Here is a 13552-nt window from a genome sequence, read left to right as displayed (position 1 = left end):
CTTTAATTAACAGAAAAATTTTGATTGGTTGATATATTATATAATAACTAATCGTCTACATAAGTTTTTAGCAATGATAGTTTATATATTATTGTATTTTATTTGTAACTCTTTATTTTCAAAGAAGTGTTATCATTAGGCTTTTTTTTTTTATCCAAGTTTAATCCTATTAACACCCTTATTTCCGAGACCAAATCTCTTAATATTCCACAGATCAATTAAAACTGTCATTAATTTAGACCATTAGATAGCAAACTCATCGTTAACTGTCATCGAATGTTAATCCTGATGTCCTAGGCACTTGTCTTCTTTGTAGCCCTCCGTGAGAGGCACTTGGAAGCACTTTAGGGCGTACATAAGATGGCCTAGCCAGGCTAGCATATACCGTACATTATAGAGTGATGGAATAAAGAGTGTTTGGATGGAGAACGACACAAACGAAAGGTTATTGCAACAGATGAGAACGAAGGATTTTTCAAGCACCTTGTGATCACCTAGTGATAATTGAAGTGTCTATTGCGTTTTCTTCGTTCGTATTCAGGATGACCCTCGGTGCTGCGTCGTTAATGGCTTCATAAATTAGCTCGCGGATTCCCATTGTTACGGGCCTAATTTTCCCAACTGCTTTCTGGGGAACCGCGATAAAGACTTAATAAGCAAAACAAAAGAAAATTTCTAGCTCGTATATTAAGCTTTTAGCACTAATATGCATCTAAGTTAATTATACTATGCTATGTGTTGTCAATGCATTGTACGACCTTTTACTTCAATTCATATACATTTGCGCATGGGTACTACTAATAAAGTGTTACGTAATACTACAAAGAATTCAACTTTGTTCAATCAAGAAAATTGATGGTTTTTTTTAATTTAATATGTTAATATATGGAAAATAGATTGCTTGTTTGTTTTTCTCCTGGGCGAAGATTTTCGATATTTTGTTGTTTTCTGCACATTTTCGTTATTTCTCCTGATATAAATTCATAAACATAAATTTGTTCTTTTTTTAATTAATGTAAATATTAATTATTGTTTATGTTTTTGCTGTTATTATTATAGTTTTATGTTTTTTGTTATCTTATATAATTACTATGATTGATTTTCATATTGGTTTTAATGTTATTATTATTATTATTATATTATTTTATTATTTTTATTATTATTATTAATGTTATCATGTTACTAAAAGCCTACCTTAATGGAAACTTAGACAAGGACAAATTAGAGAACAATTAAAAATAACGATGTTAAGGGGAAACACAAAAAGTATTCCCCTTAAGTCCGACTTAGCGCATATTATTATTATTATTATTATTATTATTATTATTTTATTATTATTGTATAATATAATTCCATTTTTTTTATTTATCTCCCATAATTAATATGTCTATTTATTTATTTATTTTTTTTTTTACTTCCGTTTCTTTTTTGTATTCAAATATATGTACAGTTGCTCATACAAAGAATGTATTTTTATAAATGAACACATAATTTGGAATACAAACTCTATTTCTTCTCAAATTGTGAAAAATTACATTTTAAACATAAATATACTTTTCTAAAAAGAAATATTTTTCAATTCCATTTTTAACCATGGAAACAGACTGAGTTTGTTCATTCATCTTCATTTTATAAATATGGAATCAACAAAGAAAAAGAATCAAATTAAGCGTATTTTACTGACTATTAATACCAGATAAAAAAGGTGTTATTATTTATCATATTAAATGACCTCAAAATATATAAATATATATTATGTAAATAAAACCTCACCGTATCCCTTTACATATAGGTTGCGTCCAAATATTTGTGGCTCATTTTTGTTTAAAATTGTCAATCAGTGTTTTTCTGGAGCTGTCAGTCATAGCTGCTGTAAATTATTAGATTCTGTCAATTAATACAGCCTTTTACACTTGTACAGTTCCTACCTTTGCGTTTTGTGTGGGTTGTACCCTATCAACTGACTTCATCGTCCTTAAGCTAAATAAACTTCTTGTCTTCTCACACTTGTCCTTCTTATATCCTGGCCGATATTTTAACTAGGCACTTGATAGGGTCGTCCATTCATAAACGTGCTTCCATTCATAAACTTGATATTTTCCATAGTATCAGTGATAGAAACGCATAGGTACACATTTTAATACAACCAAGAGGAAAATAAAAGTTGTCATTTTAAATCAATTTTGATCCTTTAATGTTTGTTTGTTTGTTTGTTTTTTTTTTCATTTTTGTCTTTCAGTGATAATTTAGTAGCCCAATCGGAGTATGTGTACTCTAAAACAATTTAAACACTAGGATTATTTAATTCTGAGGTGTGCTGTTTGTGTTTTAGTGAAAATGGTATTGTTCAGTGGATGGATTTCTGTTGCGTCTTTTAAATGATTTTGTTTTTATTTTAATCATAATTATTAGTTTTTCCCCTTGTAATGTTCTTTTTATGGTCTTGTTTATTCATTTAATATTTTTAAGTAATAGTTACAATAAGAACAGGTTTTACTTTTATCCATTTTTATATTATATTAATTATAAATGATTGATGTTTACATTCTTTGTCATGTGAATGATGAAATAAATGATATGATGTGGTATGATATACGGTATAACTATTCATAATTCAAGTCTTTGGGTGTACTGTATATTTTAGTTACTTTAATAATATACAGTAATCTTAATTTAGTAATTATGACTAGTGGAGGTATATCTCCATACAAAAGTTACTATCATGTGATTTAATAATTTATTATCCAATAAGTAATATATTAATGTATATTAATATAATGACCAATAGTATATGTAGGTTTTTGTATTCCAATTGTAGCAGATCATGATCTATTAATTATGCTGCTCAACCTTGTGTTAGTCAAACATTAATTAATTATTTAATAATATTGGGCCTAGTTAGTACAAGCTGTGTTTTCTGACAGAGTGATTAACGTTCATCTGGTGATTGTTTATTTTTATGGTCCTTTTATATTCAACTAAAACAATGTATTGTTAACAATTAAAGCAATTTAATGTCTGAAAATACATTATATTTGATTATTTAAGTAGGATATATAGATGAGTAAGGTGGGTAAATAGAATAAAGTGTGGATTTTAAAGGGTTTCCTTAACCCGAGCTCTGATCCATATAATTACCGGTAAAGGGGAGATTTCTCAGAATGGGATTATTTGGTATGAAAAGCTAATTCCTACCACATCCCAATTCCACAGATCAGATTAAATCTGCTGTTAATAATATACCCTGTGCAGTAAGGTTTATTTATACATAGGAATAGACAGCTTTTACTATATATGAAGCAAACTTAACTTTAAATTTCTTTTTATTTATGTATGCAGGTCTTTCATAATCATTTAATATTTTATTTTCTAATTGCTAGGCCATTATTTAGATTTGTTGAACACATCTGATCTATTAAAAATTTCAGGTTTACTAGTGAAAATTTGTTGCACATATTTGGAATTCAACAACATTGAATGTCTCCCTCTTTAGTTTAATGTTGATATAATGCAACAAGTTTACCTCTACATGCATTTCTTCCCACTCATCTCTTGTTTAAAATTTTCTGTGCGTTTGTAATTGACTGTTAGTGAATGAATATGTTGTTAAATATTTTAAAATTTTTAATTAAAATGCGAGTGCAACCAGGATATAAGATTTGTCAATTTTGATATGAAAAGATAAACTCTAATCCATCTTGCCATGTGCTAATTCTAAATTAAACAAACCGCAAAAAATATCAATCTGATATTAACTGTATATAATTATGATATTAATCAATAATGGATAATCAAGTCTTGTAGAATTTGCTATAAGATTTGAGGTCATAAAAGTATATAAGATATATCATATAATTATAACAATGTCAATGGTTGTGCACTTTTATAGCGCATATAACATTCTCTATGGGCTTTCCAAACCAACAGAAAAGAAAAAAAACCCAGAATATATAGTTTAAAATGGGAATACAAGCAGTAGAAGAAAAAAACTACACAAAAATATAGAAAAGTGAAAATGAAACACAAAACAGGAGAGAGGCTTATAATTATATAATTATTAATTGGTAATATAATTTATCCCTTGAGAATGAATGACAGAATTGTTAGTCACATTGTAAATTTTATTCAATTTTTTATTTTAAATTTTTAAATAAATGTTTATAGTTTTTATAGATCCTCGATTATTTTAAGGTGTTAATTCTTGTCCCATATGCTCTTTAATGCCCACTTGTTTTGTTCCATTTTTTGTATCGGAATAGATCTTAACAACAAGATGAATCTGTTGTAACAGGAATGAGCCGAGCTTAATATAAGAATAGCTTTTACCGCTAGACTAAAGCATAATAAAAGAATCTGCATTTCATTTCTTGCCTTAAGATCTCGAGAAAAAAATCTTACAAAGAAATTTATCTTTCACCAAATCTGTGTAGTATTTCGCAGGTTTATAGCATTTTTGTCACAAACTAGTTTATATTGTGTTGTAAGTTCATGGATTTTGTGCAAGATAAACCACAAAGATATCTCTTAAAACTTACTTGTTGTTTATTTATAGTTGCTTTGATTGTAAACAAAATTAAGTGATTAGCATAAAGAGAAACATTGTATCATCATAGATAGGAATCATGTAGATTTACATAAGTTTACTTCACATAATTGCAAAATTAAGCTTGTAGTCATACATTTATTTTTATTTTTAATAATTTATGAATACATGAGGAAAACATTAAAATATGTTGTGTTGTAAATACCGGAAAACCACAACAAAAACAATTTAAATGTTAAAAATGATGTTTATAGTCATGAATTTATGTTTATTCTTCATAATCTATAAATTGTACCTGAAGTACATGGGAGAAAAATAAAATAAGTTGTGTAATAAATACTGGAAAAACCCACCAATTAAAATGTGAGAAATTATGCTCATCGTCATAAATGTATTATTTTTTTAGCATAATCTATATGTAGTAGCTGAATTAATTGAGAGGACATTATAATGGCATACTCAACAGCTTAGCATTTAAATAAGTAGACTTGTGAGATATACTGGAAAAACCCTCAAAAATCTAATTTAAACATTTAATTGTTCTATTAAATAAATTATCAATCCCCAATGAAAATCAGATTGAAAAACAAATTAGTTCTGCTAAGTTATTGATTTTTATATTAAAAAAAAAATCCTTTAATTTATTACCAGCAAATTTAGTGGTTTATGCCAAAGAATGTAGAAAATTATATTATGAATATTTTTTATGAATGTTGTTTGGCAAGGTAACTAATTTATCATTTTAATTTTGAAGTTAATAATTTACCAAAATATTTATTTTTTAATCAAATAAACGCCACACTCCCCCCCCCCCAGTATAACTGTAAGCAAATGTAATAGAAGCAACATCATTTCAACACAGTCTATTAATATTCTACTACAGTAAGGTTACATTTTTTTCTAACCTGGTTGGGATGGGTAAGTCTTTATGATCAGGCAGTTTAACACATTTGATGATAATTATGTGAAATTTACATTTACAGTGAAATTAAGTGGCATTTATTTGAGTATATACATATCCATTTTACACCAAATAAAATAATAAACACCTCCACTCCCCCCCCCCCCCTTTGAATAAATGCACCACAAAAAAATCTTCTCAACAATAAACAACCCAGGCGTTTATTGAATAAATAAAGTATGCGTTCCTTTAGATTTTTGTGTGGATGGTTTATGATTATACCTGTGTTGCATCATTTTTTTGCCCATATTGTTTTATGTCCTGTCATTAAATGACTTCACGTTTTTGAACATAAAGAAACACATTAAAAGTAAAATATAAAAACCACATGTGACAGAGCTCACCTGCTGAATACACGATCAAACTATCTCACAAAACCTACACAGATACGTAGATGTGCATCCAGATATAAACACATAGAGTAAAGACAAACTGGTGATAATAAGCCAGATAAGGAGATATACAGACATGTACACAGACACCCTGGCAGACATGGACAAACAGAACCATGTTTTTCTCTTCCTAGAAGGCAATCCAATATATATGAACATTAGAACATAATCTTTGATTGACATGTTTAGGACAAAAACATGAATTAGATTGAAAATGCCTTCTATATTCTCTGTAGAGTATTAGTATCATGATTATGTGAAACAAAAAAAATGTTGTCTTGTTTAAACGCAGTAACATTTGGAAATAAACGTCAGTCGGTTTGGAGTTTTTATTCCTTTTTGACCGTTCTTGGTAGGCCTAAAAATCTGTTTATACTTGCAATGATGACGATGAAAAGCTAAATGCAATTGTTCATTATAGAAAATAAAAGAAGTAAGAGAAGTTTTCACACTAGCACGATAGTATTTTCACAAATCAAATGATGTCATAATCATGGAAAAACGATAAAAACATTGTATTACAAATGATTTCATCGTTTTCCCTTGATTATGATATCATTTGATTTTATTTGTAAAAATATTTTTACAAATCGTCATAGAATCGTGCAGTGTGAAAACTTCTCTTATTTCTTTTATTTTTTTTATATGAACAATTGCTTCTTAGCTTTATATTTTTTATTGTTATCCTTGCAAGTAAAAACAAACCTTAGTGCTACAGAAAATTTACGAACCATCACTTCATACACTTCTGTTGAACGGTAATCACAAGGTTAATATCCATGCAAAGTACTTTAATTTATTCATTGAAGCATGAAAAGGGACCTTTTGATAGTATATCAGACTAGTATTTTTATAAGCTCCTGTAAATAAAATTGCAAAAAAAAGATAAAGAAAATAAAAAATAACCGACCCTATATTTTTATGGTTTTAGGTTGGTTGGCTTTTAGCAACACAAAGTTGTATCAGCATCCTCATCAATATCATTTAAGTATTTTTGTTATCTGTATCGTGATCATCATCACATCTTCATCATTATCAATAATGCTCCTGCTAAAACTTTTTTTGTGAAATTTGTTTGACCTCTCTCTAGGCTAACTGAGACTACTTTTTACTCAAATTTTTCTTGGAGATAAGTTGGTTGGGAATGTTTAAAAGTTTCATCGTTATTTGTATCGTCAGAATCATCACATTTTCATCATTGCCATCGTAATCTTTATAAGTGCTGATGAAACTTTTCTTTTGGAAATTGTTATGCCTCTCTCAAGGTTAACCAAGACTATTTTTTGTCTTGGAGATATGCCAAGTTGGTCAGGAATGTTTAACAGTGAAAAAGTTTCATCATTATGTATCGTCATCATTCATCATCATCATAATCATCATCATCATCATCATCATTGTCATTTTTATCATTAAGATGCAAATAAAACTTTCTTCTTTATTTGTTAGACTTCTCTGTAGGCTAACTAAGATTACTTTTTGTCTTGGAGATATGCCAAGTTGGTTAGGAATGTTTAACAGTGAAAAAGTTTGATTCCTGCTGAGCTGTGCGGAAACTTCATTATCTGCCAACAGATCACGGAATATTTAATCCCATTGTAAGGCGTTAAGTATAAGGATTAAAACGATATAAAAGATATACGTGGAAAGAATAGATTACAGTAGTATCAAAACTTGAATTGTTTTTACATGTATCATTTGTAAATTCTATTACAGATTAGAAAGTATAATACATACTCCAAGTATTGAAATGCACGCCATTGTGTTGGGATTCAATATTTCAACATTAATTATGTCATCATGATGACATAATTAATGTCCAAATATTGAATCCCAACACGATGGCATGCATTTTAATACTTGGAGTATGTATTACGGATTAGTGTGTGGTAGATTGTGGAGAACCCTAAAATTTAAAATTGAATCATTAAAATTACTAATTTGAATGATTAAATAAGTCATCTTCTAAGAGACATAGATTTGAACCAATTTAGTTTCTGTTTTAGGAAAGACTTTACTTTGCACACCACTCTTCAACAATAAATATTTCACGTAAAAATAATATTCTATTTTTGGCTTTGTTAATCGTTTGTTGATTTACATTTTAGAAACAAAAATCAAAATGTGTTTATTTTTATCCTGCCTCCCACCAGGTTATTTCATATTAAAAGTATTTTATAACATACTTAATAAAGGAAGCAAATAAAATATTTGAATTTATATTTTGCTCAAGGCTGTGTAGTATATTTTCAATATTTATTTTCAGCAATTATGTTTATTTTGTTTATTTCTAACATTATATTGAAGAAAAAAAAATGTTTTTAATTATAATTTAATCATATATGTAAAATGTGTGTTAAAGTTAATTAACTTGGACAAAAAGATTTTACATTTTAATTGCTTAATTGTTTACTGTAATACGAATAAGACCGAACTTTATTGTTGTTTGAAGTGAAATACAAATTGAAGTTTAACATTAAAAATACATAATAAAATATCAATAATAAAATCTCACAAACAATCAAAAAGTAAGAACCAACGGATAAAGTGGAGGAAAGGAAACAAAAGGCACAGGGACACATTAAAACAGTAAAAATGAAAAACGTAAAGTAAGTATTAACTTGGCTAATTGAAATTTAATGAGAATTTATAAAAATATTAGTTTAGTAAATAATCAAAAAAAAAGATAAACACCAACGTTTTGTAGTAATTCCATAGTATGCAAATTATGCTACCAATTCAATCCGGAAACGTTTCCCTCTTGATGACAAGTGTACAGTATATATCTAGAGTAGCTAGGCTAGTGTTTAACTTCAACAATCAAACTTGCTCTCCAGCCTATGATAAGATTTAAACCAGATTATGCCTTTGCTCCAGGCCGTCATTGTATTCTCCCTGAGGCTAATCACTTGAACCGAAAAACCCCAGATCGAGTGTTGAAACCTCGACAGCGTCAACTTGGCTAGGCGGGATCACCGTTTAGATACAGTACACAGGTTCGATCGTTGACACCACTTAACTTTTGGAGTAACTAAACAAGCTTTTTGAGTGTGAATTGGAAAATAATGATAACAATTATGATTACTATTTGTGACTTATCTCTGGTTATTGGCAAACATAGACAACCTATCCAGGTGTAGTTTATTAAATAAATTGTCTGTTTGTGTTTCTATATTTTTCCGTTCTGTACATCTGCTTTTCCGGCTACATACAACTGTCAATTTAATAATGATAAACATTAAAAATTAAAGTAAAAATAGTAAATAGAAATATTGATAAAATAATTAAAATATTATGATAATATGTATCATAAATATAATACTAATGATAATTAAATTAACTGAAATATTAACTGTATAATGTCAATATCTATAATATAATAATTTATTATACAGGCAACAATTCAATTTATAATTATGTGTATATAACAATATAATAATAAAATATCACTCGATTGAAACTATAATAATAACTAAATAATAGTAATATATATTAATAAAGCTGGATAATATCAAAATATGAGTTACCTACTTTAAAAAATTAATTAATTATTAATTAACAGACCAAAATTTGTTCCCTTATTCTGGTAGAATCTTTATTTAAGATTTTTAAAGTATAAAAACATTTGTTTCCTCTAAAACCACCTACAATTGAAAATAACCTCAAATTAAATATCACCTCTGCTTAAAAACACCTCAACTTGAAGATTACCTCCAATTAAAGACCACCTACCAACTAAAACCTACCTCCAATTAAGGACCACTTTTTCTTCAGCTCCAGATTAATGACTCTATCTTATGATGATAATTATTTTTCCTAATAGCAACGACAGCAGCTATAAACTCATGGATCCAAAATTTGTCTTTAATTAGAAGAGAGATCTATAGTTTGTTGCAAATCTGTCATTTTTTTTTTTTTTTTTTTTTTCGAAAAGAGCAGTTTAATGTTTTTATTGAGTGTGTTTGAAGGGGTTATTTTATCACTGGCAGTATATCCTATTCAACTTCTCAACACTGTATCAATATGATGTAATTTCATTCAAACTAATAAAAAAATATTATGTATATCAAATAAAATTTATTGGAATTTATCAAGAGTAATACTATACTTCATTCAGATTTATCTTTAATATATACAACTTGAAGTCTGTTGAGTCCCCTCTTATTAAATTCAACCACCTAAAACAAACAAGAAACCATTCTAAAAGGTGTTATGTACCAACTAGTAATTACCGTCATTTGTGCTTCAATTAATTACTTATCCAATCTGCTGCCGATTCAGGCTTTTATCATGTGTTCCATTCCAGGTACTTGGGCCTAGCTGAGTGCAATTGTGCGGCACATTAGGACCTCTTATGTTTCATGTTGATAATTCGCCGCAATGTTCTTTATGAGCTTCAACATGTTGCAGATATTAGCGGGGAATAAAAGTACCGGCAAGGTCGCTTGGCAGTTTCAACTGTGATTTGGAAATGTGTCTGAAAAGGGTGTGCCACTTGCGAAGATTAAAAATTAAATAGGCCTTGTGATTTTTTTGTTCCTGGAGTTATTGTCCAGCTACAACTGCCCACAGTTGTAGCTGAAAACAGATTGTACAAAGTATGTTGGTACAATTCAAACAATCTTTGAAACATGGAGAAGCTTATGTTTTATTGACAGCATTCATTATATTTACAGTTTCGCACCTTTTTGCATGGAATATTTGTTCAGATGTTGGAAATTATTGATATATATCAGTTAAAACTTCAGGATTATCGCTATACGTGTGACATTTAACATACTGTAAGGCGCGGAAAATTTTTTAATACCCCTTGTTTAGCAAACTTATTTTGTTAAAGACCATCAGAGGAGAGCGGAAACAAAATTTAAATTACATTTTTTTTCTTACATAGCAAAATGATTTTGCCAAAACCAGAGGAGGAAGTAAAAATAAAATGTATTGATGAATGTAAACAGTGTATTAATGAGATTAATAAATGCTATAATTTATATAATTAAGGAAGAAATACCTTATTTTTGGAGATTTTGTTAAAGCAGAGAGTGTAATACAGTACTAATAAAGATTTTTGTTTTTCTGGAAATTTTCATTTTTTCGTGGCAGAAGGTGTACACAAATAAAATGTTATTTTTATTCTAAATCACTGTTATTGGCGGTTGGAGGGTTTGCTAAACAAGGTATCAAAAGGAAAGTCTCGCTGAAATGATTTTCTGAATCAAAAAATAATACAGTCACCATTTCCTAAAGTTAAGTAAATTGATGGTGATAAAACATTCAGAATGATCAAATTTTCTTAAAACTGATTAGAAGAAATTGTAAATGTATAAAGGATTAAGAATAACAAATGTAACAGCTTGTACATAAAAAAAAAAGTATTTACAAAAGGTAAACACATTAAGATGTTGTTGAAAAAGTGAATTTAAATTGTACTTGTGTGTGATGTGTCCACCTTGATAAACACATGTGGTGAACCATTATCTAATCCCCCACTCAAGAACCTCTGTTGCCATGTTTCAATGCTACACGGAGTTTCCTTCTTTCGTTCTGCCTGGTAAAAACCAGTGCAAACCAGGTACAAGCGCATATTCCAGTAGTTAGATTTTAAAGATTAGAATTAACTTCCTTATTTTGAAGCACTGTAACATAAACATTATCAACTTAAAACAAATTCATGTATTTATAAAATATTACTAATTATTTTACAGCAAAAAAATAATAGAAATACTTCCAGTTATTGGAAGTGTTTTATTATTTTTATTATCATTATATCCAGTATAAAAATAGGTAGACAATTTTAAATTCAATAATTGCTATGCTTAAGTTCATAATGTGTATGTTACCTCAAAATAAGCAAGTTAATTTAATTTTTTTTTTTTTTTTTTTTTTTTTTTTTGATATTTTGTCTTTTTCAGTTGACAATGCATCTTTAATAAATGTAAAGATAATAATGTAATTTAAAGGATGAATTAATATTGTTGTTTTGGTTATAATTATTGTTACTACTTGATTATATAATTAAATTAATAATGATAAATTATAATTTGATAATGATAATACTGTTATTTCTGTTGATGTTTATTATTATTATTAAAATATTTTCTATTTGAATTTTCATTTTGTTTAATTACACAGTATAGTACTGATAATATGCTATATTGGTTTTTTTATTATTTTGATTGTCATTTATGATTTTATAATTATTTTTTTTCATGACATTTGCAATTCATACCTGTAGGCATTCATTTAAGGTTATAAATTTGTTGAAATCATATAAATAGTGAACATGAAAACAGAACTGTTGCATATATCAGATTAAAGCCATCTGATAATAATTGTTTAAATCCTCTTAATAATTTCAGAATATCAGCTTTTTTACAGCAATATTCTTTACCCTAGTCACCGATGTGATTTTTCTTTCAGGTGGTGGTCGAAATAACCGAGGGCAAGGGTCAAGCGGACGTTACGGAAATCAAGGGGGAGGTGGCGGCGGCTACTACGGTGGACAAGGAGGAGGTGGCGGCGGTAATTATTATGGTGACAGAAAAGGAGGTTATGGCGGACAGAGCCACTATGGTGGTGGTAGTGGTGGAGGAGGCGGTGGCTATCAGCAATCGTATAGTGGAGGAGGGTAGGTTTTTTAGGTCATAAGGCTGGAATCGTTTTCAAAGGGAATTGTTATTTAATAGGTGTTGTTTTCTATTAGGTGTTTGTTAGTGCTTTGTAAATGCAAAGCAGAGCATTTACTTAGGGTAGCAAGGTGTGAAAATCTAGCCAATGAACTTAATCAAGTGTTCTCTTTAAATTCACTTGAGGTAAGTCAACACATCAGGTTGAAAGTTGACCTTATATTGATGGTGTTTTTCTTCGAAGGCAGTGTTTACTCTATCAAATTTGATGTGACAAGAAAAAAAATGATATGCCCAATATATGTAATATGACATCATCATACTCATATATGAGCACATCACTTAAAGTTAAATAGCGTGGCTATATCAGAGTGCTGTGTTCAATCGCTTCAATAATGGTTTTTTTTTTCCCTTGAATAAAATGAACTTTACTCCTTTTGTACATATGCTCACCTACAATACAATATGTAGCAATATTAGGACCTTCTCACATTGGGCATATCAAAAGCTTCACTTCTATACTCATATAACTTGAACATCACTTGCAAATTTGTCCTCAGTTTGATGATAGCAAGCTTTTGATTTCAGGACAGTAGATCTACAGAACTGGTGCGAGCACTAATGCAATGAGAGAACTAAACTATTCCAATTTAATTGAAAGTAATCTTTATTGAAATTTCAAAACTAACTGAAGTTTAACGATCAAAATCGGAAATAACTAATATAATGCCAGCTTTTGTGTTTTTAGTACATTTTAATGGTAAAATATTAGATTTTAAAATGCCTATTCCAGAAAGCCTATGAAGTCATTCAGGCGTAATGAACGGTAACCAACGTCTGTTGACAACAGAGAGCGTCTCCTGGCGTCGTGACGACACGACTGTGGTACTCTATACTATGCTTAGATGCATGTGCATATATGTCTAGAAATTGAAATCTTGTTAATGACAATACTTTCAACATCACTTACGACTTCATTTCTACTCGTAAGACTTAAGCAGCTCTTAGAACTTCATTCCTACTCATGAAAATGGAG

General features: G+C 29.0%; 1 protein-coding gene across 1 annotated transcript in view; it reads left to right on the top strand.

Annotated features, from left to right (window-relative positions):
- The window catches only part of LOC117114804 (5'-3' exoribonuclease 2-like), a 73311-nt gene that overhangs the window by 49016 nt on the left and 10743 nt on the right, over positions 1–13552 (top strand). The window contains exon 33 of the mRNA XM_033258493.1: positions 12311–12518. Coding sequence (XP_033114384.1) covers positions 12311–12518 — 208 coding nt within the window. The remainder of the gene's footprint in view (positions 1–12310; positions 12519–13552) is intronic.

The sequence above is a fragment of the Anneissia japonica genome, unplaced genomic scaffold (assembly GCF_011630105.1).
Source record: "Anneissia japonica isolate Jap-2015-1 unplaced genomic scaffold, ASM1163010v1 scaffold251325_len469956_cov165, whole genome shotgun sequence".
NCBI lineage: Eukaryota > Metazoa > Echinodermata > Crinoidea > Comatulida > Comatulidae > Anneissia > Anneissia japonica.
Note: the sequence above shows the minus strand (reverse complement) of the source record. Positions and strands in the feature narration are given on the sequence as shown.